Here is a 25,393-nt window from a genome sequence, read left to right on the forward strand (position 1 = left end):
CTTGAGGCACTTTTCGTGTAGTCGCGGGATTCTTTCACGCTCGGAAAAAACACTTTTATGAAGCACGTATTGAGCTACGGAAAGCTGCATCGGGGAGTTTTTCATGATGCTGTACAATTTTCTCATTGACACTTTTCATCTAATTATTCTAATCATCTAATTAATCATCTAATAAATGAATAAATCAATAAATTAATAATTAATTAATCATCTAATTGAGCAGTTGATTAGTTAATTACGACTTATTAGGCGGAATGCAAACTAGTCTGAGTATCTCCAAGTGACGGCAAACATTACCTCGGTTTTGTCCAGCTATGTGGTATTTGCATATTTCTAAAACTTGGCGCATAATAGTTGGGACACCCTGCATATAATTACATGGAAACTAAGAAATCGCCTCGTCAGTATCTACTGTACAAAATTTAGGGAGATCTGGTGCATTAAAAAATTGAAGTAATATTTATTGATTGTAGAGAATAGTTTTTTTTTTACTCAGGCCGTAAAAAGGTTTTCATTCAGGCACAAAAGAAGGAAGCACAACACGAAGAAAAACACGGACGCTGTGTTGCGTCTTACGCACAGGCGTTCATCCTTTGTGCGCTGTTATTGGGGTTTTCAAAATGTACCAACTAAAGTTATTCTATTACCAACTCGCCCGGGCATGGATTATTCTAAAGAAATATTGTCGAAAATAAAGAGATCAATCACAAACTTAAAAATGAACCTTGCAACTGTGTCAATGAGCAACAGGAACTAATATCGCAATTTTGTAAACTTCCTTTTTTGAGGCATCGAAATCGGAATTCTGAATGCCGCCAATGATTTGTAAATGTAAAAATCGCAAAACTCGCGCAAGCCATGTAGCGGGTTTCACGTGAGCTTTAAACTAATACATCATATGTTATTGCCTTATTGGATCTAACAAGATTAGTTCGGGGAATTGTGGTATCTTTTGATTCAAAATTACGGATGTAAGCTTGGTGCTTCAATTGCAAAAAATTATCTGATTTTCGGCAATTTTTACGAAAATCTCCGAACTGCAAATTAAAGTTCTGCTTGCTACATTAGGTAGAATTTAATTTTCTCTCCTAGATGTAACAGTTGTCCTCTCATCAGTGTGGTATATGTCAAATGAGGCAGCATTTTCAAATAAGGCCGCATGAGACCAGTATTTTCCTCCTTTGTTGGCAAAAAAGAATGGCAGCTCTGAAATATTTGTAGATATTTGCTATAATATTGACGTCGCTTTATTTGATATTTCACTACGCAATGCTTCGTGACGGCTGGCATTTTTACTGAATTGAACATTTTTTTCGTAATTTATGAAGGCCGTGTAGAGGGGTCGGCTGTATTGTAGAGAATACTGTGTTATATGTGATTAATGACTTGGATGCGATTCATTGTTGAAAGCTAACCATGTTACAAGTCCATCTTTTTCTCTGGAAAAATGTGAGCAAATTCTGATGCTACACAAAATTATTTTAGTGAATATCTTGCACAATGCTGAAAGCAAGCTATGTGGGCGTGTAATTATTTAATTATTAATACAAGGTTCGAATATTTCTTGGCCCTCCAGTGCTCTTGAAGTCACGAGACATTGTGCATGAAATGTCGAAAGCTTTCGGAGTACCCATGTTATTTTGTTAGATCCATCGCTATTCTACTTTCTCATGCCTGTTCCAGCTCGACATGTCTTGCAAAGCCCAGCGGAACCTCCATAGTGGAGAACAGCATCACTGCTAACCCACACAACTTCGCTTTTCTTGTCCGCGGCTACGTATGATTGTGGCTGCATAGCTGTTCCAGTTGTTGTACAGTTCAGTATGGAATTGCCCTGCTGCTCTTGTCATAAAAACGAAACTGCTGAACAAAATCTACGCAGTCTGTCACGACAGACGGGAACATCTTCCGCCGTTTGCATAATAGTAGTCCGTGTACCCTACAACATTTTACGCCCTACGCGCCCAACACTATATGCTCTACACTTCGCTGCCTAAAACGCTGTCATGCTGGTAGGCAAGTGACGTTCGTGACGTGAAATTACCCGGTGCGCAGCTTTAATGAAAGTAAATGGATGCGAGATAGATGGGTATTATTGTTTTGGGACAAGTTAAGCCCCGAAAGATGTCAAAAACACTTGTCAAATTTTTGCTATATAGCCCCGTTAAGCCTCACTTTCACTAGATTTTAGCATCTCTCTAGTGAATAGAAAACAAAACATGGAAAAGAGATAAAAAAGTAAAGGAAACGAGAAGGGGGATTATTTTATACCAATCCACAGAATTCTTTCCGTTCTTCCGCCCTTCGTAATTGGCTGGGCCATCCCTGTGCGATCGCTATGGCCTTTGAATTAGCTCATCGGGGCAATCGATTGACAAGAGACGAAAAAAATAAGATTCAGCAGAATTTGTCTCACGATGACTGTCGATCGACGTTATGGCCTCTAGCATTGAAGTAATAGTCGCAATTTATTGCCACCGTTGAAACGCGTTATGTACTGCAGCGGGACTGCTCTCTCGGGGTTCCCTCGAAACACTACGCGCCATCTACCGGTGTTGCCACGAAGTCTGCGTGGCGCCTCAGAAATTCGTGGCGCGCAGGTGCATGCGCTGAAAAACGCGTCATGTGGCAGCTGGGCTCTATACGTTCGCGCTTGTTTCTGTACAGGCTGCGTCATATAGTAGCGTTGCGGAGAAGTCTGCACATGGCCTCTTAGATGCTTGGCGCGGCGTTACGTGCGAACGCTGCGAGCTGTTCTCTCTCTGACCGCACACCCGAATGCACATATTCAGTGACCCAAGTTTGCCAGGGTTTATTTGATCAAACAGCTTCACATTCCAGGTGAATTTGTGGCGCCGCAGCTTGCTAAAGCGTCGGGCTGCTGTTCTTGAGGAACCCCCTTGTGGTGGGTTGGACTATCCCCAACACGGGAGAAATTTCGAAGGTTTTGTAATGATACAATCGGGCTGATCGAAATAAAGTCGGGTTCCTCTCCCGCTGCACTGCTGCTACTGTACGCTGATTGTCACTGCACACGCTGCACCGTCTATAGGCGCAGCAGTAACGTCCGCGCGCGCAGCGGGTTCCATAACGACGAGCAGTGGAGCAATTAAAATGATATTTTTTGTCATTATAGAGTGGAACATTCTCAGTGGAACATACTCAGTGACCAAAGGTGCTCTCAAAGAGGTTCGTTGAAGAACAGCACAGAGCGAGTGGTTCATACGCAATGTTCTAAGTCAGCGTGAAAGAGATTCACTGAAGAGCGGTACATACACACATGGCATGCCCACTCCCGCATCCCCACTGGACCATGTCGCTGCCTAAGAGATTCGTTGAAGGGCGGCACATAGGTAAACAGTGCCACATACCCAAGTTGGCACGATGGTTGGTTTGAAACCATGTTCCCTCAGCACAGCGGCCCGACGCGCTACCCATTCGACTATGGACTACCCAGAGACTCATATTCATGGGGAAACCGTAACAGAGATATACAGATAGATAGATAACCCTGGAAAGTGCGAGAATCAGACTACGAATGATAATAGTAGTAAAATGAAACGGATCGTTACAGGATACGAAGTGAGTTCGCATCGTTAAAACTTCTAGTTATGACGTGCTTCCTCGTTCGCTGTCGCAGGTACTCGTAGACCAGCTGGGCATGCGTATCGCCTACGCCGCCTTCGAGAAAATGCGCAACGTTAGCAGCGCGAAATCCGGGGGCTCGGCGCTGATGGCCGAACTGTCTGAGCTGCTGGGCAGCGTGCAGCGAGCCTTCTTCGCGGCCTACTGTTTCCAGTTTTGCCAACACGAGGTGCCTCACGGTCTGGGACACGTGGCGTCGGGCCGCTTCCGTTGCAACGCCGTGCTCAGAGACGTCGATGCCTTTTCGACAGCTTTCAAGTGCCCCGCGGGAAGCTCCATGCGACCTGCGCCTGCTTGCGCGATCTGAACAGCTCTCTGTTTCTCTGTATTTTTCTCCTTATCAAATTTGGCGTAGTATATTTGCATTTTATTTATTAGTTCATCCTTTCCTCTGCTGCATACGCGCGTGAAGTACACGTGCACATTGCCCGCCATACAAGGCCTTCAGGCTCCAAGCCTTTTGCGCTGTCCAGGTGGTGCTACGTAAACGCTGGTCTGCAGCGCCGTCTACGCCGCGTTTATCGTTTTCGGGTAGCACAAACCCTGAACATCTGCTGCTCATAGATATCAGCGCAGAGAACAGGAAATGGCAAAGACAGTTGCTGCGCTGTTATACAATCAAAATGTGTTCTACCAACTAACCTAAACTGACACTTTGTTGAGTCTACTGATGCATGGAAACACAAGGGTGGCTGTTAGACCTGTTAGTCTGAAATCTACTACATTGCGAATTCCGGAAAACTACGTGCTTGGGATGTTTTGCAGCATGCACTGTACTTCGATCGCTACGGAAGGAAACTGCTTTGCTGATGGTGGTCAGTCGCGCGAGAAGTTGTAGGCGCAGTGTCACCGCGTTGCCCCTTCAGGTAGTGAGCTCAGCTAAAATCACATGGCGTTGAATTGCAAAACATTGTCATAAAGAGTGGCCACTCAAGCCATTTAGTGGCCCAGCTAATAGCAGTCTGACCAATCACGAGAGGGCAGAACAATGTCTGCGTTCTCCCCACCTCAAGCGAACCATATCCTTGTTTAGCCACGGGGACCCGCGGGCGTCATTCAACGCGTTGCTCATGTTGCCGTTGCATCGGTGGCGTCAACGTCCACCGCATGTAGAGCTGCGTGGCTGTTCTATCGCCGAATAGGCCAACAAATGACACACACACACACACACACACACACACACACACACACCACACACACACACACACACACACACACACACACACACACACACACACACACACACACACACACACACACACACACACACACACACACACACACACACACACACACACACACACACACACACACACACACACACACACACACACGCACACACACACACACACACACACACACACACACACACACACACACACACACACACGCACGCACGCACGCACGCACACACACACACACGCACACACACACACACACACACACACACACACGCACACACACACACACACACACACACGCACACACACACACGCACACACACACGCACACACACGCACGCACACACACACACACGCACACACACACACACACACACACACACACACGCACACACACACACACACACACACACACACACACACACACACACACACACACACACGCACACACACGCACACACACACACACGCACACACACACACACACACACACACACACACACACACACACACACACACACACACACACACACACACACACACACACACGCACACACACACACACACACACGCACGCACGCAGACAGAGAGAGAGAGAGAGAGAACAATGTGTACATTACTTGCGACGCTCAACTTCCCAAAACCTTTTCATAAAAACTGTTCGAAGTACAGACTTTTTAGACAGTTGCTCAATTGCTGCGTAACATCATGCACATTTTATGATGCGCGTTTTCCATCTGCACTGAGTCATCGCCTCAGTGCAGATGGTGCACATGCCTGCCGCGTTTGGGCTAGTGTTTATTTTGACAAAACACGTTTCGTATTTACTGAAACGTTGTCGCGGTAGGAAAAGCGTTAGAATGTGCGCCTCAGTCGTGGAACTGACCAACCATATCACTGCGGTTTGTCTGTCGCTGCTCCTAGCACTGCTACGGTCATGAACGTACACTAACTTTCTTGTTGCGGATGACACAACTCGTTCTTTTCTTTGACTGTGATGAAAACCTTCAGTGATGTCTCTAGATAGCAGCATTCAGAACATTAGATAACAGCATTAGATAACAGATTCAGAAAATGAGCGTATATGATGTGGACTGCAGATCAGTGATTCCGAGATATATAAGGAAAGTCATTAAAATGTGTGTCTGCATGTTCAAGGGCACATTTTGATAGCGTGTTAGCCGTCGCCCAAAACAAAACGAAAATGAATAGAGATTTGCGCGGTGGCAATATTTCCACATCGCTAAAGAAAGTGCTCTTGCTGTAGCCATTCGTATGTTTCAATATATGCCCAAGGTAGCGAATTCTGACTTGTTCGTTTGTCTTAGCACCTGCGGTCCTGGATACAGCAGGCTCCTGCAGCTTTGGACAGACCGAGGCTCATCATCAGGCGTCTTCAAGCGAGTGTCGAAGTAGAGGAAGAGTCAAGGCTTCGGAACAAGAAACACAAGACGCCAGCAAATGTTCTTGCTCACTATTATCTCCTGTGCAATGCCCAATGCGAACAAATAAACAAAAAAATAATTCCCTGGCTTAATCATTTTCTCCGGTTGTAACCACACGAGGAAAGCAGCACAAAAACTGGCGAAAATGACGGTAAGAACAACTCTGATATATGAAATATTTTTCCTCAACTGCATGAACTAAATCATCCTTCTTTAAATAACTACCTTGAGCAGTTTGGCGCGCATCGATTAAAGTGGTTACAGTTGACGAGTCTATTATATTTGTGGATGCCGCATGCCGACCATAACTAAAATTTAGAGAGCTTTGCATAAGCGCAGGTAAAAGCTTACACAGGTAAAATCACCCGCGCTTGCTTTACTCCCCGAGGCTCAAGTTCCGGCGGTGGTGGTGGTGGTGTCACGCTGAAAAGTGGGCCGATCCTGGTGATTGTGCAGAAAGGGTCCAAGCTCAATGGCACATACCAGGGACAAAAAAAGAAAGAAATATAGAGAGAAAGAGAGCGAGAAAGAAAGAAAGATAGTGACATGTCGTGAACTTTACGTTACCCTGATTAAAGTCAGATACACACACGACAAGATTCGCTTACCCCCATTTTCTTGACAGGGGAAGGGCTGATTTTTTAGATTGCCAGTACTTAGTAGGAAAGTAATATGTATTTAGCTTTTATTTTAGATACAGTGACACGTTATTTTTTATTGTGTTAATGACACATTGATTTACTGTAAAACATCCATTTGGAGGTTATACTGAAGTTCATGTTGAAGACAGCGCGGAGCATGCGCAGACCGGGCCCTGGCGGCACGTACTGTAATGATCGCCTCCCCGTTGATACGATCTCGACCGGGTGAGGTGGGTCGTCACCACAAGGATCAGGAAACGGCGGGCATCGTGATGATGAAAAATAGAAAAGACTGTATTCACTTCATTGGTACTATCGGCCAAGAAAGTAAACGGACCACGGCACTGGTGGCCGGAGCGGCTGCCTGGCCACAACGGGGCGCTGCTGTCTCGCTCCGCGCGCTTGGGTCGAGAGTGCCGTGGGTGGCGTTAAGCTTCTCCCTCACTCTCGCGCTGTGTCTTGTCACGCTTGATAAAATGTCTAGTGCGTCGTCCGGTTGCTCTGCTTCTGGCGGTCGCGATGAAAGGGACCGTGCATAGCCGGTATTCAACACGTGGCGCGGTCGTGCAGTAGCCGACGGCCGCAGGGAGGTGTTCAAAGTGCACGTCAAGCTTCGCTGGTGCGCAAAACACGTGACACTATCTGGCGTCGCTGCACGAAGTTGGGACGGCAAGATTTTGTACGCATCTCTTAGTCGTCAGCACGTCCCCATCTGCTGGTTTTAAATTCCGTGTCCTTGTATTCTGGCTTCGTCTTGTCGTAGAGAAACCTGTAATCGCGTACTGTTTCCTGTAATCTCCCTATTGGAATCTCCTTAACGATGTAGCGAGCGCGCATGGAGAAAGCCACGGAGCGAAAAGCGGACGGCGCCATCGCCGCAGGAGCCAAGACGGGCGCAAGCCGACCTAGTTACGGCCACCATTCCTGCGTTGGTTTGCGGCAGCCGGAGAACGTCGCAAAAATGGATCTTGCATCCATTCTCTGCACGGCAAGAAACCCTTGACGGGCGCGAGCACAACTACCCACGCACGTCAGTCTGAGAACATCAAATGGTGCACGGCAAGTCACTGCGCCGCTAACGTGAACGTGCCTTTATCCCGCAGGCGCGAAAGAGCGCGCGTCAGCCGCCGCTGCGGCGCCTTACGCAATGTTGCGTAAACTCGAGCAGGAAGGGACGTAGGCGACATACGCTAGTATGGAAGGTTAGGTCAATATAGGCAAAAGAGAACAAGAAAAAAATAACAGAGCCGGTCTTTGTTCTTTCACAGCGCCGGGGTTTGATTCAATGCGGTCGTCGGCTACTGTGCGCGACCGCGCCATGTGTTTAATACCGGCTATGCACGGTCCCTTTCATTGCGACCGCCAGCGGCAAAGCAACCATACGACGCACTAGGCATTTTATCAAGCGTGACAGGACACCGCGCGAGAGTGAGGGAGCAGCTGAACGTCACCCACGGCACTCTCGACCCAAGCGCGCGGAGCGAGACAGCAGCGCCCCGTTGTGGCCAGGCTGCCGCTCCGGCCACTGGTGCCGTGGTCCGTTTACTTTCTTGGCCGATAGTACATGGTTTTGACTCGGTTTAACCGAGTATCGAGCGGTTCTGCTTATCCTGGGGGCCACGACAGCCTTAAATAACCACTCGCGGTCTTGTAGTAGTCGATGTCCCCCTTGTGGACGTGAACTTGTGGAATCAGGGCCTTTGACAGGCTGTAAAGTCGACGACCTCTTACCCTTCGTGCTTCTCCCTTGGGTGTTCGCCTTTGCGTCTGCTCAGAGCGTAAAAGGGGCGACGCTTTCTCGGGGATGAAGGCGATTATCTCGTCACAGGAAAACGCGCGGGCGTGATTTCCACACTTGCGGGAGCCGAGTTTCCGGGAAGACGATAACCGCCTCTCGTCATGGGAACTAGCGCGGCGATGTTTTCCCCACTTGATCTGTCGAATTACTTGCCGATCATAACACCGTGTGGCTGGCCATTCTCGTAGTCGCCACACAACGCTCGCGCGGCTCGCACTCAGCAGGCATTTTTGTTCGCCTTGCACTATGGTTTTTCGGGCGATGCGGATGTGAACATTACCTCGCACTCACGAGCGCGAGCATATACCTTTTGCGGTTTATATCTTCAGAACATATATATTTGGATTGCTATAAAATGTTTATTTTTACGTACAAAAATTGGTAGCCCTGGGCACAATTATGTCAATTGAAGCGTCCCTACTGCACAATTATGACAATTGAAGCGTCCTTACGCAAATGTGCTTCTTTCTTCTGGGGTTTTACGTGCCAAAGCCAGTTATGATTATGAGGCACGCCGTAGTGGAGGGCTCCGGATTAATTTTGACCACCTGGAGTTCGTTAAAGTGCACTTCAACGCAAGCACACGGGCGTTTTTGCATTTCGCCTCCATCGAGATGCGGCCGCCGCGGCCGGGATTCGATCCCACGACCTCGTGCTCAGCAGCGCAACGCCTTAGCTGACTGAGCCACCGCGGCGGGTACGCACCTGTGCTTCGAGAGAGCACTGCAGAAAGGTTCGCGCCGTTGCCTTGCGCAGCTGTCGCACCACTTTGCGCAACAATAAGTCCCGTGCCAGTGCAAAGGTGGTTGAACTGGGACGTGCGAGTTTTCGCAATGCTGCGGTACCGTAACCGTCAACGCGGAACCATAGGGTGAACTGCAGCGATGAAGGGAAACAGCGTTTGCTGCTGTCTGCTGTGCCGCTTTCGATATCGAGGCCTATCGCTGCGTCACCTCCTCACTCAGTTGAAGGCGCCGCCGGCACGCTGGCGGTGCCACTCACGACTCGGAACAAAAGTGCACCTCAGGCTCCTATTACACGTCGGCGAGCAAAATTAAAGCGATCGAGCAGAAGCAATGCATTGAATAAGCTTAATCTTGCCTTTGGATACAGGCCCTGCCGTTGTTCGATTGTGCCGCCGTCTTACGGCGGGGTCGCAAAACTTGACTTTTGTTATCCCACTTGCTGGCCCACAGGCAATAACGGGCCTCGTTACCTTCTATACCTCCCTCTATGGCACTGTTCGTTCGCTTTTGGAGACCTAAATTAGAATCACGACCCCTCAGCAATAATGCAATAAATTGATGGAGCGTGGAAGGACTCACCTAGTGCACAGGAAGTTGAGCTAGTTAAGAGGACGCGAGTTTAAAAGGGCACGTATAAACCACACCGACACAAGGGAGACGGAAAGAGATACACGCAGTGTTCGAGTGGTCGTTTTCTTCCCTGTTGCGTTCGCGTTTTATTTTCTCAAAATACTTCCGCACTTTACCGTATGTTTCTACGTGTCTATGTCGCTAATCCTTGTCCTACTAAGTTGGGTCACTGCGTAATCCATAATCCGTGGTAGGAGCCTCGGGCTGCGGTTTTGATGGAACCGTGTTCGAAACCAACCGTTGAGCACTTGGATCTTTGAGTATGTGTCACTGCGTATATGCCGCTCTTGAATGAACCTCTTTCACGAGAATTCGGGTCACTGGGTATGCACACCAGCTTATGTCGCTGAGTATGGGTTGCAGGGTGGACAGCATTTTAATGAAACTCTTTGACACCGACTTGGTTACTGTGTATGTGCCACTCTTCAATGACGAAACAATCATTTTGTGTTTTTCCCGGCGGTGGGCGGAACCGAACCTGCGTCATGCAAATTCTGACAATATTGTCTCAGTATATATTGAGACAGGCGCCACGAGCGCACTTTGCGGCGGCGGCGCTATATATATATATATATATATATATATATATATATATATATATATATATATATGAAGAAAAATTCGTCCTGGTCCAGGACTCGAACCCGGGACCACCGCCTTTCCGGGGTGGTCCGCCGGAAAGGCGGTGGTCCCGGGTTCGAGTCCTGGACCTGGACGAATTTTTCTTCAACTGCGAGGCTTTCTTTCGAGGAACCCGGTTGGGTTTCCATTGTAGCAAATTGCTACATTTGGGTGGATGTCTCAGTTTCCCTTTAATTACTTATCGCCACCTAGCGGATTTCCGCTGAACTATTACGCCATACATCTGGAGCATATTAGAGAAAAATGAATAGAAACTTTGTTTGCACTGATTATACGCTCGTGGCATACGAAGGGTTATCGAAACGGAAGCGTGTTCGATGTCTGAAGATGTCCAAGAACGCATGCTCCGCATAAATTGCCAATCTTGCGACCGAGATTAGAAGCGCGAACATTCCCGAGCTTTAACTCAGCAAAGCTCGGTGCGTGACATACAGACGGACGATGAAGCGTGGTTCACTGTCGACTTTAATGCCGTTCCATTTTCTTCACATCCCTAGCCGCCAGCGACAGCGACGCTCGGGTGACCGCCGTAGTGCCCTCTGGCCGGTGAAAGGTGCTTATAGTTCTGTGGGTACAGCACGAAGTAGATACGACGGACACAACTATAGACCCACACAACGCTGTGGGCTTATAGGTATTCGCTCCTGGGGCAAATATGGGATTCCCGACCGAGACAATTGTCAAATCGCTGGTCGAGTCTGAGTAGCTTGCGTGTTTCCGCGGAAAAGATCGCTTATAGGCGAGAATGCGGGCACCCGATTGCTTTGTCGCCCTCGAGCATCAGCTTACAGAAACGTACAAAATGACGGCGCTATATAACTCGCCGGATCTCGCATTTCTTGCCTCTTAGCCAGACACTTCGTGGTACGTGTAGGCAGTGCCGGATTAAGAAATTTCGGGCACGGGGCTAACTGCATCCTTAGGGCCTGAATGACGACGATGATGAGTATGACGACTGGCTTAAGACGTTGCATTTTTCGAAGCCCACATGTTACGTTCGCTCATTAGTGATAAAATATACAGAATCTTTATGGGTTCGTGAAACCAATTTCTTGGCGTGATTTATAGTGTTATTTAAGGGTTATTATCTGACGCACACGTCCTTCTGGCGATTCTGTCGCGTCTGCAAGTGATTATTCTGCTTGTTGCTACTGTTAGACACTGTAATCTGAAGCTTTATTTGTTGCTTACAGAATTTCGAATTTTTCGTATGGAAAAGGCATAGCTTACGTTGTTTTGGTGCTATATGCTCAGAGTTATGTTTCGCTGAAACGCCCTGTGCCGGAAAGGCCGGAGCCGAGCTCGGGGCTTTCGCCAAAAAGAACGTGACGGCTCTCAAAAAGTTGCCCCGGTTGTCGGTTTTCGATGACAACGTGGGCAGCAAGCATGCTCAGCAACTTTATTTTTTTGAAGTGGTCGAGCGGGGGCCCCTGAAAGTTGGGGGCCCGGGGCTGCAGCCCCTATAGCCCCCACCTTAATGCGGCACTGCGTGTAGGTAGCACCTTAACAGAATGCTCGACGCATGGCGTCCTTCTGAAGGGTTTTGTGGACTTCTGGAGTCTTCCTAATCCCCCGTGCCTGGGCTGCGCAAGCGCTGTCGCTAGGAGAGCGGCACGAAGGCGCCGATGACGCAAATGCACCTCGAGCGTCTGAACAATTGCTATCGCAATAACAATGGTCAAAGTTACCGCTCCAATTGGCATCTAGCGCTTCGAAACATTTGGCATAGCACCGCAGACGTCGCATAGCAACGATGTTTTTATTATAGCCAGAGCAGCTGTGCGCGCCAGTTTCCCTATGGTTTCGAGGTGATAACATAGTGCTGCTGAGAAGACATTGCGTAGGTATATAGGGTGGACCAAGAAAGTGCTGCGTACGTATGCTTCGACGCAAGGAGCGGGCAGAGAGCGCGTCCTTGCACGGAAACGCGAGGCCAAATGCTTCGAACAAGCCGGCTCTAACACTAATTGCCCACGAGCGATTTATAACCAAGATGTATCCTTCCTTGCTGTAGTTACGTAAATCGCCTCAAGAACTAATTTTCAGAGAGCACATTTCATTTCGCTATGTTGCCGTTGAATCACCCATATTAATGCTGCTTACACGTCCCTGTAGGAGTTCAGAAACTCAATTCAACTCTTGAAAATTTCAATGCGTGGCAGTGGCCGCTTTAAATTGCTGAGATAACACAAAGTATGGTTTGTGCAACTCCACCATATTGCTCGCTCCAGCTTTCAAGGTTGTTTTCCGTGTCTCAGTGGCCCAGAGAGAGAAGCGCTGCTGCTATCAACTATGGAAAGCTTCAACGCAAGATGCATATGCATACAATATTTCTGTTCTGATTAGGTGACCTATGTACCTCAGGGGCTGCAAACGTAAACACGTTCGGTTCATTTTATGCACTTTAGGGATACGAGAAAGTTGGCTGTTTGCGGCATGAAGCATGACGTGTGTAGCTATCGTCCACATTACAGGCAGCATGCATCGAACCATGCGGCCGAGAGAGCAAATTGCACGTCGAAATAAGGAAGATGGTCCCACTTGCGTGGCTCAGACCGGAAGACTTCAGAAGACGTGCAACAGCTGAGATTCCTTGCGCACGTCATATCCTGTGCTCCTCAAGGGCCCAGTGAGTGTCAGTTTCCATGCGAAATAGTCAATTATACTGCTACAGGGCCTAACAGATGTACTTTTTAAGACATTTGAAGACTGAGATGCCATCACCTCGTCAGTAGGTACCTATTTTACACTGCGAGTGACCTCGTAACAGCAATAGTTAAGTAGAATAATTGTATGTAACTATTTTGCAAAAAACATTAGTACGCATAACCGGTTTTCTGACGTCCTCCGTCCCCAACAATCCCGTTTCTAAAAAAAAATAGTGGTGCCGCAACATTTATATAGGGACGAATTACCAGCGAAGCTGTTTAGGCTGCATATACGGGCTGCATACATTATGAAATCATACACTTTTTTCAGACGGCACCACACTACGCCGACACAAGCGCCGCCGCGGTCACTGCACCTCCCATGCATCTGACGCAACCGCTGCGGAAGCCGCGCTGCTGCAGCGAATTATTGCACCTGAAAGCAGCGCTGATAAAATAGCAAGAGATTTGCTTCCTATTTACAAATATAGTGTGATATTAGGAGCGAGAAATAAATTCTGGTCGTTGTGTGAGGAAAGTATTATTTGCTGTAGCATACGTGAGGCAGCATGAATTTACGGGTTGTTTTGTAAGCGAAAGCAGGTTCGTTTTGTTGCGAGCAAACAAATTTGGTGGCGAATTATGTCCTTTTTTTACAGGCTACACTCTTCATTAGCGTTATTATTGTGATGAATGTGTCAATAAACGAAAAATTTCAGCTCTTTTTCGGTAGACATGGCGTGGGAGTAGCCATGTTCCTGGAGCTAAAGACAAAAGTACCAAGAAAGAACTTTCAGAGGAAGAGGAAGAAGGCATTTTTTCGTCATAGGAGAGTTTTACCAAACACGAAATTCTGCTCTTCGCCAGACCAGGCCTGTGTCCAGAATCTGCTGAAATGCACTAATTTTCCCATGCAGCCGTTGAGCTCCTTCATCCCTCCTCACCTAGCTTGCTGCAAAGGTCTAGTCCGTGGTGAGGACATAGGCTTAAGTTCATCAGAAATCCTAGAAATATTTTCTGCAGCGGGTGCAGTTTCCGTGTACCACAGTACCAGGCTTGTATACAGTAAGAGGGTCCCTACAGAAACAGTCATAACAACATGTGCAGGGACGGCTCGCCCATCAGAGATAAAGGCATGGCCATTAATATACCGAGTTGAACCGTTAGCTCCACGACCGCTACAATGCCTCAAGTACTAGTCGTACGGGCAAAGCGCTAATGGCCTTTGATCAAGTGCTCGATGTCGTTTGTGTGGGGAAGGACATATTGCCAACGAATGCACGTCTCAGGCAGCTCAGTGATGTTGTTTGTGCAGTGCAAATCATGCTTTCGACTACTCCAATTGCCCTGCAAGATCGAAAGAGATTCAGGTGATAGAAATATTAGAGAGGAGGCGGTGCTCTCGTCGAGAAGCTCTTACAGAAGTCCAGAGCAGGACCCAGGGTTATGCTGGTGTAACAGCACGTCAGTCACTGGGCATGGACTCGTCAATTTCCCAGACAATCACAACAGTGATAGAGAAAGCGATGGAAAAAGCATTAAAAAAGATTCTACTAAACATATCTGACTGATCGGTTAAAATAATATCCAAGCAATTGTCTGGCATGTCTCAGACAATAACTAACAGTATACAAATTTCGGCCGCCTCATTTACCATGTCACCTGAGTGTCAAAGAGATCTTCCCTCTAACAGTGTGGCCCGGCCTTCTACTTCACATCAGGTTTATCATGAATGCCATCCTGATTCAGAATCTCTTGGCCATCGAGAGGTGGATATGGACACCCGAGTTCTCAAACACACAATATCACCGAACATACAAACTGCCTAACTTTCCTATCTCTAAGACAAAAAAAAAAAGTGTGTCAGAGAATCACTTACGAGGACTGACTTTCTGAAAGACAGTATTCGGGACCAAGTAGTTGTGGCTGCTTGTCTACCGTCAACATAGGGTGCTTAAGAATACTCCAGTGGAATTACCGTGCAATGCTTTCTGCAGCTACCGATTTGTTATATTGGATCTCCTAATTAACTATTTCCAGACAAGAAACTCGTGTATCCACTGATGAAGACTTCCATTTAAACAACTACAGGTGTTTTCGATTGGATAGACCTTCTCGGGGTGGTGGATTGGCTTTCTTTCATTTCGTATAAATTCTGTCATAAAGGAAAATTTCACATCATACTCATTCTTCCAAATGTGAAATCTTAATTTTAGAAATAACAATTCTGGGTTGCTTGCGGGTGACTAACTCACACCATGTGTCATGGGGTTTCCCCACTGGCTCATCTAGAAAACGCTTATGGGATTGGACTAATGCTAACAATTTTACATGTTTAAATGCTAAAGTTTCCATTTTCGTTCGTTTGCAGTGGCGATCTGTCCTAGATATGACATTTGGTAGCTCAGGCGTTTCCATCACTTCATGGGCTGTCGTCGATGCCGCCACTAGTAGCGACTACCGCCCAATTGTTATTAATATTACCCCCCCCCCCCCGATTTCTTTAAATAAACATGCGCAGGCTTTCGTTGACTATTTAAAAATTTTAAAATATTTTACAGTCAACTTTGTCTTCTATGACAGGTATTCAAAGAGATAATAAAGCGATGAGCCTCTGTGCAATTTTGAAAGGTGCCATTAAAAAATCACTTTTTAGTATCATCAACGAAAGGGCGTACTGATTGTCCATGGTGGAATAGTGATTGCACACGACATTGAAGACGCCGAAAAGCTGCACGAAAGAAACTTATTTTCAATCAGTGTCCTACTAATTGTACTAATTATGAGTACGTTGCTGCTATGTTTAAGGTATGTCACCACCTTTTTCAAAATTTTTTTTAGTTTTGGCCATTAAATTTTTATTTCACAATGACCATATAAAGGACCATTTTAAATGATATTCAAAAGCAAAAAAGAGTGAAAAAAATTATACTGGCATTTGTTATTGACAAAACATCGCCAAAACTTGGCTGTTACGCGAACATTCATAACTAGCGAATGGAGTGCAGGAATTGTGAACTTTTTGGCACAGAGGTAGCCAACTAACCAGACTGTGCAACTAACTAGGATCTTTGCCATCCGATGACTGGGAATCAAGATATAGTAAAAATACCAAAGAAAACAAAAAAATGTGTAATTTTTGCCTGCATTGCTTGGAATAAAACATCATTACATCAAAACTTATCGTTCGTTTTCATTAATCCTAGTTCATTGCACAGGCTAGTAATAAGGGAACGCGCGTACAAAGTTTCGTTTAAAACTATTTATTGATTTTGAAGTTACAACTGTTTGCGCAACAGGAAAGTGCAAGAAATCAAGTTTTGAGAAAAACAAGATTAAAGTTTTCCAATCCGTGCAGAAACAAAATCATCATGCCCTAGAAGGCTAAAATCCACTAGGTTCATAGCTAGGGCCCTTCTTAGCTGCCACGAACTCTGTTTTGGCTTTTATTGCAGCCCATATTTTCTTGCGGATATATTTTGCCTCACCTGTTGATTGATGCTGGGCCTTCTTGACACAGTACTGGTCACTGGTTCAACATGCTAGAAACGTGTGATGGCCAGGTTCAATGCCTGCTTCCCTCAAAATATTTGTTGTACTTCTGTTTCCATCGTTGAAGTGGCACACAGCATCATATAAACCAAAAAGGAGGATGGGTAGGCTCACGCGGACGTCTTTGGTACCCGTTGCCATATCATACCGTTGAAACTCGTTACATTTTGGGATTTTCCGTGGAAGCACTTCTTTAAATCCGTACAAAGGTCAGCATAAACCGACTTCACTGTCGTTTGAATCTTTTTTCGAATGTTTTTTTTTTAAATTTTTTCGAAAGTTTTGATTGCAACTTTTGTTTCAATCGCCTTTTTACCTTGAACTTGGCCATGCCGTCCTATAAAAACGGTCAGACTATGTTATTACTGTTGCTACTAAAAATAATAACTATAAAAACGACGATCCCAGTAGCATTCAGAGCGGCAGCAAAAGCGCGCGCAACGTGAACAACAGAGACGCACTTTTAACGCTTGTAGCGTCAGGCATCCCCCTTACGGAAATTTAAAGGAATGTTTTAAAAAAAGGATGCCTTAAAATTGTCTTTGAATAATCTTTTACGTATCAGACTAAAACATAAGAGAAAAATCTCAATATACGCCGCTGATTTCCGCTGAGTTATCAGTTTTTGTTACCACACCACATTCGTTTCGGTTTCAGAACCGTTCACCAGCTGTTAGTAAGTTGGCTATAACTTTTGAACTAAATAAGATAAAAACATAATTCTTTCTGCAGAACATTTTTGAATGTTTGGGAATTCTCGAAATCTAAAAAAGAGAAAATGTATATTTTTCTTAAAAAATGCCTTTTCAAAGGTGGTGACATACCTTAAAAGAATGATTTCATTAACGAAGGATAAGTATGATGAAAAACGCTATAATTTCTTATCAGAAAGTGGTAATAGAAAAACATTCCTTAGGTTTTACTACTCTCACAAGGCCATTCCAGGGCCCATAAATATTGAGTCAGTTGTTCTGTCACCAAAATAATTGTTGCAATCATTAGATACAATTTCTAAAGGGTTAGACCAGCGCTTTTTATCTCAGCTGCCGGCAAACTTTATAAGGGCTCAAGCCGGGGAGGATTCTATAGAAGTAACAATGGAAGAGGTTCAGCACATTGTTCGGTTGCTCCCTGGCAGAGCTCCGGGTCCAGATGGCAATACATCAGGCATGTTGAAAGTATTGTTTGACCTCTCCCCGCATAATCTCTCTAATATAGTTAAGTACTCCCTCATGAACGCATGGATTCGTCCTGACTGGAAACTTGAAAAATAATCCCCCTGCTTAAAAAAAAAACAAGGAGCGGGAATGCATATAGATAATATCAGGCCAATTGCACTAACTTTGAATGATATGAAATTATTAGAAAGGGCATTGCACATTCTTATCATGAAATTGTTAACGGGTAATACATTATTGAGCCCGTGTAAGATTGTATTTAGACCTGGATGCTCGATATGGTGCGCACATGTCGATTTAGTGAAGTGAAGTGAAGTGAAGTGAAGTTTATTCTTATTTTCAGAGAAAAGAGGGGACCGGGACAAAAGGCGGTAAGGCCTGACGAGGCAGCGGTACCCATACAGTTGGCGGTAATAAAAAAAAATGTACATAGAAGGTGCCACAAATATGTCAACAACAATGCTGCAATGCGCACAGTGAAACTTAATTAGGGAAAAGACAATCATCTGCAAGGTAATACTCAAGTATACAAAGGTATACACGTACAAATAAAGTGCATGCATGACTGGTGAAATAAGACACGAAATATGCGACTGCAGTACTTGTCCGCAACAAAGATAGATAGAGAAAAACTTACATATAAGAAAACGGTGGATTACATTTTTTTTACGTTTGAATTTAGGGGGACGCATTAAGCGTGCTCGACGCAGGCGGCAGTATGCAGCTTTAGTGACCGATGATTTAGCTAAACGTAGGCTAGTGTAGAAGATGTCATACTCCTTAACGTTCTAAATAGCATAAGTTTTGCTCGGTATATTATAAATTGGATATTCGAAGTTTTAAAAGATAGGAAATTTTATTGCTCCCAACGCGGCTTGTCGACGCCAAAATATAATCAATAAAGAGGAGTTCCCCAGGGATCTGTCCTTTCTCCTATTTTATTTAACGTTTTATTAGGCTCAACTCCTTTGTGCGATACCGAACAAGTATATGTCTATGCAGACGACATAGCATTCTTTGCGTCTGTGAGGGATATTCACGCATTACAATGAAAACTGCAGTCGCTTGAAGCTTGGTTTGCGGATATTCAAATGTCGCTTAATGTTAGCAAAACTTGATTGATGGTGTTTCCATTGAATGTACCGGTTAATATCTCTCTCCAATACCACCAGGAAATAATTCCGCAGGTTGACTTCATCAAATATCTGGGTGAAGTATACAACTCAAAGCTAAGCTGGCGAAATCACATTGATGATGTTAAATCTAGGGCAACACGTGAGATCAATGTACGCGAGATCATTTGCACAGATAAGCCCTTGTCTAATATAAAGATTGAATTTGATGATATATTTCCATCGAATGCCAAACTCCTGCTCACGACATATTTGAATGGCATATTACAAGATCAATTAACGTAGTTGGGAATGGCTAATGTGATCGCGACTGATGCGTCAATGAGTAAGGAGAAATCGGGTGTGGGTATTTCTTCATAGTCACTATCCTGGTCATATGAATTACGCCTTCCGGATTTCCCATCAATATTTCTGGCTGAACTATCAGCAATTATCTTAGCTCTTCAAAAACGTCCTTCAAATTATTCAACAATGGTTATAGTGTATGATTTACTGTCAGTATGCCCCTCACTCACTTCATCTTCAGACACAACTGTAGGCAATACATTTAAATAATTAACCCTCCAAACTTAGATCTCGTGCGATGGGTATGGGTTCCAGGCCATCGTGGTATACTTTTAAATGAAATGGCTGACACATTTGAAAGGATATCTCTTGATGGGCCAGTTATATGACCGTTATGCCTACTTCGGCCTATGTCACTGCGGCTTGGTTAAGAAAATTTTCCCTTTTCCAAGATTCTACAAAATTGAAAATTCAAACATTTAATCAATTGTCCTTTTCACGGGAGAATAAATGGTGCCCCACAAGTAAATTAGAAATTTCCATAACAAAATTACGCCTGCCGCATCTCACCATTAAATTTTTACCTATACAGGTCTGGTCTGGCACCATCCCCTCTATGTCCTGTCTGCCAGGAACCGGAAAGCATTGACCACATTCTACTAGCATGCCGTCGATTTAGAAATCAGATGAAAATAATGCGAATTTTCATTACGAAAATAGGGCATTTCTTTAACTACGCAAAATATTCTCTCCTTGGGGCTTCTTCATAGAGCTTTAGCCACAGGAACATCTGCGTTGAAGACTCTGATGTTCCTGTGGCTAAAGCTCAATGAAGAAGCCCCCAGAATCCGGAGGTGGCCGAACAAATGGCCATTGCACTCGCTCTGCTAGATCCAGAGCGCTCGGTAATCTATAGCGATTCTAGAGCAGCTACCCGCGTCTTTGCTAGGGGAGTAGTGGATGCGAAGGTTTCAAGGTTACTGGAAGGTAGATGCATTAGTCTCCACTCTATAGTCTGGTTCCCAGCCCATATGGGCGATTTCGTGGGAGTACAGCGGAACCTTAACGAATCCGCTCATAGGGCCGCGCGAGGACTTGCCAGCCGCGCTCCCCTGCAGACCCCCTCGTCTCCTCCTAAGGCCTTTAAGGACCAGCCTTCAGACATATAATGAGCTCATCAAGCACTTTTATTTAGGACGTAGAGAATTCTCCCTTCCAAACAAGGAACTTAACAGGGCACAGTCAGTGACTCTCCGCTTGCTACAGACGAACTCGTACCCCAATCCTTGGCGTATGAGCCGAATCGACCCAGACTACGACGGAACTTTCAATTGTGCACAGTGTGGTGGACATGTGAACTTGGGACACATGTTGTGGGATGCGCGACGCAGGCCTCCTATCTGGAGGACAAGAACAAGTGGGACGGCGCTCTTAGGAGCAGCGAGCTGCAAGACCAACTCTGGGCTGTCCAGAAGGCCCGCGAAACGGCGGAGAGCCTAGAGCTCCCCGTCCCGACGTGGGAGGTGCCCTCTACACCTTGACGAACAGTCTGGTGTCCTTCAGGACCCTTTTTGGAAATAAAGTTTAACCACCACCGCCACCACCACAGGAACATCTGCGTGGCCATTTGCGACTACCTTTGTTACACAAGAAGGCTACCATGTTAATTCTCGAAATCAATAATTGAATAAGCTCACTAAATCGCTGAGTGTGTGCTGGAAATTATTCTAATACCACCCCCCACGAAATTTGCTGTTTATGTATAATTAAAATTATTTTTATCTGTACATATATATCTGCCAGATAAGCCCATTTCCTAATTATTATAAACGTTATAACCCACCGTCATTTACTTTTTCGTTTAGGTTTTTTTCTCTCCCCCTAACCTTTAATCTTTACCCGCCGGCTTCTTGGCCTATCCCCCGTAGTGGGTAAGCGCCACAAGCAAGCAAAGCAAAGCAAAGCAACCTTTCTTTCTTTCTTTCTGTCTTTCGTTCTTTCTTTCTTTCTTTCTTTCTTTCTTTCTTTCTTTCTTTCCTTCTTTCTTTCTTCCCTTCTTTTTTTTTCTTTCTTCATGCGTAGAGCTGGTAACGCTTTCCTACGCAAAGCAAAAATCTGCATAAAATGCAGCGCACTAAGAGATCCGGCCCATCTATTGAAGTTCTTAACCAATCAATGAAGGCGTCATCGAAATTTTAATGCACCTGCAATGAATCTAGCTGTGAGAAATACACTCCACTTATTACGGCGAAGTTTTCTCAATGTTTACGGGAATTGTTGCAGGTTTTCTATGATTTATCATCTTTTTGTATAAAAGAACTGAAACCCGGGCTAGTTGGTCATCGATTCACCTTCAAACAGCTATTTAGAGCCCAAGAAACGATGCGGACGCCAAAGACAGTGCTGTCATTGTGTGCGTCTTTGTTGGCCGTGTCGCTTCTTGCTCTGAAAAAGCTGTTTGAAGATTCGTCTTCTGACTGGTTGTCAAATGTAGCCGTAACTGCATGGTGTATCATAAACGATATGCAGGTGGTCCCTCTCATAAAATCGGACCCATGCGCTTTTTTTAATTGATGTTTGTTTCGACATTGCTGGAATGAACAAAAATTTGTCTAGTTTCATACATATATATAATAAATATATATATATATATATATATATATATATATATATATATATATATATATATGAACGAGAAGAAAGGCCACCGAAAGGCCCGATTTTGATTAATCATATCATAAGAAGCCAACAAACAGTGACGCCAAGGGCAACATAAGGGAAATTACTTCTACTGACTAATTGAATTAAAGAAATGATAAATTAATGAAAATGAAAAGGAATTAAAAAACAACTGGCATCGCACGCCTAATGCGAAGACGTGGGTGTGTTCCCCACACCAGCGGCCAGTTGTGTTTTCATCCATCTTCATTTTCATAGTTTTTATCGTTTCTTTAACTCAATTAGTCAGTACAAGTAATTCCCCATATGTTGTCCTTGGTGTCACTGTTGGTTGGCTTCTTATGATATATATATATATATATATATATATATATATATATATATATATATATATAAGAAATATGCAGTAGGGGGTTAACGCAGCCTGAGCAGATGCCGTCGCTATATATTCATGACGTTATGGTTGGCTGGTGCGGAGCCTTCGAGGTGGCGTCATCACCCGTTTTATTTTTTGCTTCTTTTCTGGTCTTATCAAGCCTCCTCTCCCGACAAGAGTGACCTTGTTCTTAACTATCGAACGATAATTTAGTAGCACAGCTCGACTAATGATTCTCTTTAGTACCCTTTACGTTAGCAAACGTCCCCAAAGTTAGTAGAATACTTAAACACGCTGATAATTAAGCGCGTTATAAAAGGTATTCTAGTTTTATAAATACACTATGTGCGCCGCTGTAGAGCTTGCTCCAATGCGCTGCGGGCGCAGTAGTGGTCTAAAAACAGCCGGCGTGGTCACAAGTGGTCTGGAGTAAGAACATGTAGGGATTGAGTATGTTGCAGCGTTTCTTCTTCATAACCAAAGATGGCGGGAAGTGCCTGACAGACAGGCGCCGTGCATGTACTGGGTCTGGCCTTTATCAACATGTGGCGCAACAATGCACGGCTGTTGCATGTGCGGCAACAACTGTAATTTATAAAGAAAGGCTGTGTCCCCATCACTTCTGGCATTGAAGCAACTCTGACAGCTAAGAAGACAGATGTGAGTCGTAGCATTGTAACGCATCTTTTCATAGCCTCCGCGACTTGACGCTTCCTCGCGTCGTCAAAAAAAAAAAAAAAGCTAAGAACAGGGAAACAACTGCTTAATTTTTCTACTGGGCGTGTGCAACTCCGAAAAATACATAGAGTAACTACGTCTTCTAATGGAAAAGCTTGAGCAAGCGATATTCCCGTCGAGCTCTTACGCAGGCTGCTCAGCCGCCATATTGTTTGGGCGACAACGTACAGTTTACATCCGCACCCGCAGCTCAGGTTTTGCTGGGTTCGTCAGAATTAGGACGAGGTTTAAGATGGCCGTTGTCTATCCATTCATGTAACCGTCAATAGCGAGCATTTGTGAGTGACCAGTGGCAGCACTGACAGTGGCGCTTCGGGTACGTGGTCGAGAAGACTCTCCTCGGTCGTCTGCTATGAATGAGCTCGAATCATCGTTTTTTTCATTCGTCTGCTCCCGCTTTCAATTTGTACACGTGCAACACGCTGCCCTGAAGCTATTGTTTAGCCATCTTTACACAATTTGCTAAGGTAAGCATTAGTAGGTCGGAAAACGTCGTATTTTCTTACCCGCTTTCCGTAAAGCCATAGTCGACGCGGCCACGGAGCCCAGCCACATATCGTGACTGGCGAACAACATGCCAAATGCGTCAATATCGCGTCATTTGGCGAACACACGCCAAATGACGCGAACGTGAGGGATATATGAGCACACACGTACGAAACACTGGATTAACTAAGTTACGGTGGAAGAATATCCACCGTGCGTTTAACTAGCCTTTCGACCGGGGCTCAGCCAAATCATCGTGGCAGGAAGCTTAATGTACGCAGTACCTTGTATTAGCTATATTTAGAAAATATTAAGGTATTCCTTGATGATGGTGATGAGGATGACGAATAACAGTACTGTATGGATAAAGAGATTATTGTTACGGCGACGCGTAATTTCTGTTGGCGGGTACGAGAGATTTTGTAATAATCGCTGAATATAATTAACTAACATGGACTAAATAATGTTTTCTGCAGTAGCGAAAAATGCTGAAATTGTGGAATTGAAGAGCGTTGTTGTTGACGTTTTAAATATATCATTTACTCACGAGGGTAAGTGTCAAGTTCCGCTACGTTTTGGAAAGAATATGAAATGGCTATCATTGCACTACCCTAATGTAAAGTATTATCAATATATAAAAAAATAAAACGCAATGTAAATAACTTAAACAAACACCCTGCTCATACATTGCATCTGAACACCTTAACTTTCTTGTACACGTGCTTATTAGAAAAAACTTGGCGCTAATGCAATGGTAAACTCGGCGGTAATGCAGTTCCACTCAACGTGAAAGCTCGGGAAGTGCGGGGCAGTGATTCGCCGGTGTTTCCCTTGTGTTTATCTTGTTTTATCCTGTGTTTATCTTGTGTTTCGCAATCCATCAGCCATTTTGACACCTGTGCTAAGGCACAACTGGTTAGAAACCGCCACGCACATGGAGCGAAACTACCATGCACATGGAGCCAAAGCTATGCTGATGATAGTTAGAAGCGATTTTAACGAATTTCTGTTAATAATGCGCTTAATGCTTCATTTGTACTCTCTTTTAAATTATTCTGAGTCATGTTAGTTTATTTTGAACCGGTTTTGATCAACTCTGCACTTGTTTTGACCCTGTTTTGAGCACTTGTTTTTGAGCGTGATCACGCGACAGACGCTGACGCCGACAGCCCGGGTCCCTAAAGTGCTTTGCACTTAATATTGAATAGGGAGCAAGCTGTGCGAATGCTCCAGGTTTTGAATGACTACCATCAGTACAGAGGCATTCCTTCATAAATTGAAGCATGAAATGCAGTGGTGTTTGAAAAAGTTTTGTCCAGCCGGAAGGACCCTCCCCCCCACTCTTTCAAGGCCACTCCCTCATCCCGGGCATGGAATATCCTCGCCGGGACCAGCCTGGAGGATCAGCTCCGGGCCGTGGACAGAGCCCGGGAGGTGGCTGGCAGGCACGACCTGACAGACTACCTCCCCCCTTGAACAACACCTATTGTCGAATAAAGTTGTACCTACCTACCTTGTCCAAGCATTAGGCTTAACATCGGTTCAAGAAAGGAATCGTCTTCATTTTCTTGCGGATCTGTCCGCCATCGG

General features: G+C 45.1%; 1 protein-coding gene across 1 annotated transcript in view; it reads left to right on the forward strand.

Annotated features, from left to right (window-relative positions):
• The window catches only part of LOC125943929 (uncharacterized), a 33,717-nt gene extending 29,550 nt beyond the window's left edge, over positions 1-4,167 (forward strand). The window contains exon 6 of the mRNA XM_049663505.1: positions 3,641-4,167. Within this exon, the coding sequence (XP_049519462.1) occupies positions 3,641-3,952 (312 nt within the window). The 3' untranslated portion in view covers positions 3,953-4,167. The remainder of the gene's footprint in view (positions 1-3,640) is intronic.
• Positions 4,168-25,393: the final 21,226 nt, after the last annotated feature.

This window comes from Dermacentor silvarum, chromosome 3 (assembly GCF_013339745.2).
Source record: "Dermacentor silvarum isolate Dsil-2018 chromosome 3, BIME_Dsil_1.4, whole genome shotgun sequence".
Lineage (NCBI taxonomy): Eukaryota > Metazoa > Arthropoda > Arachnida > Ixodida > Ixodidae > Dermacentor > Dermacentor silvarum.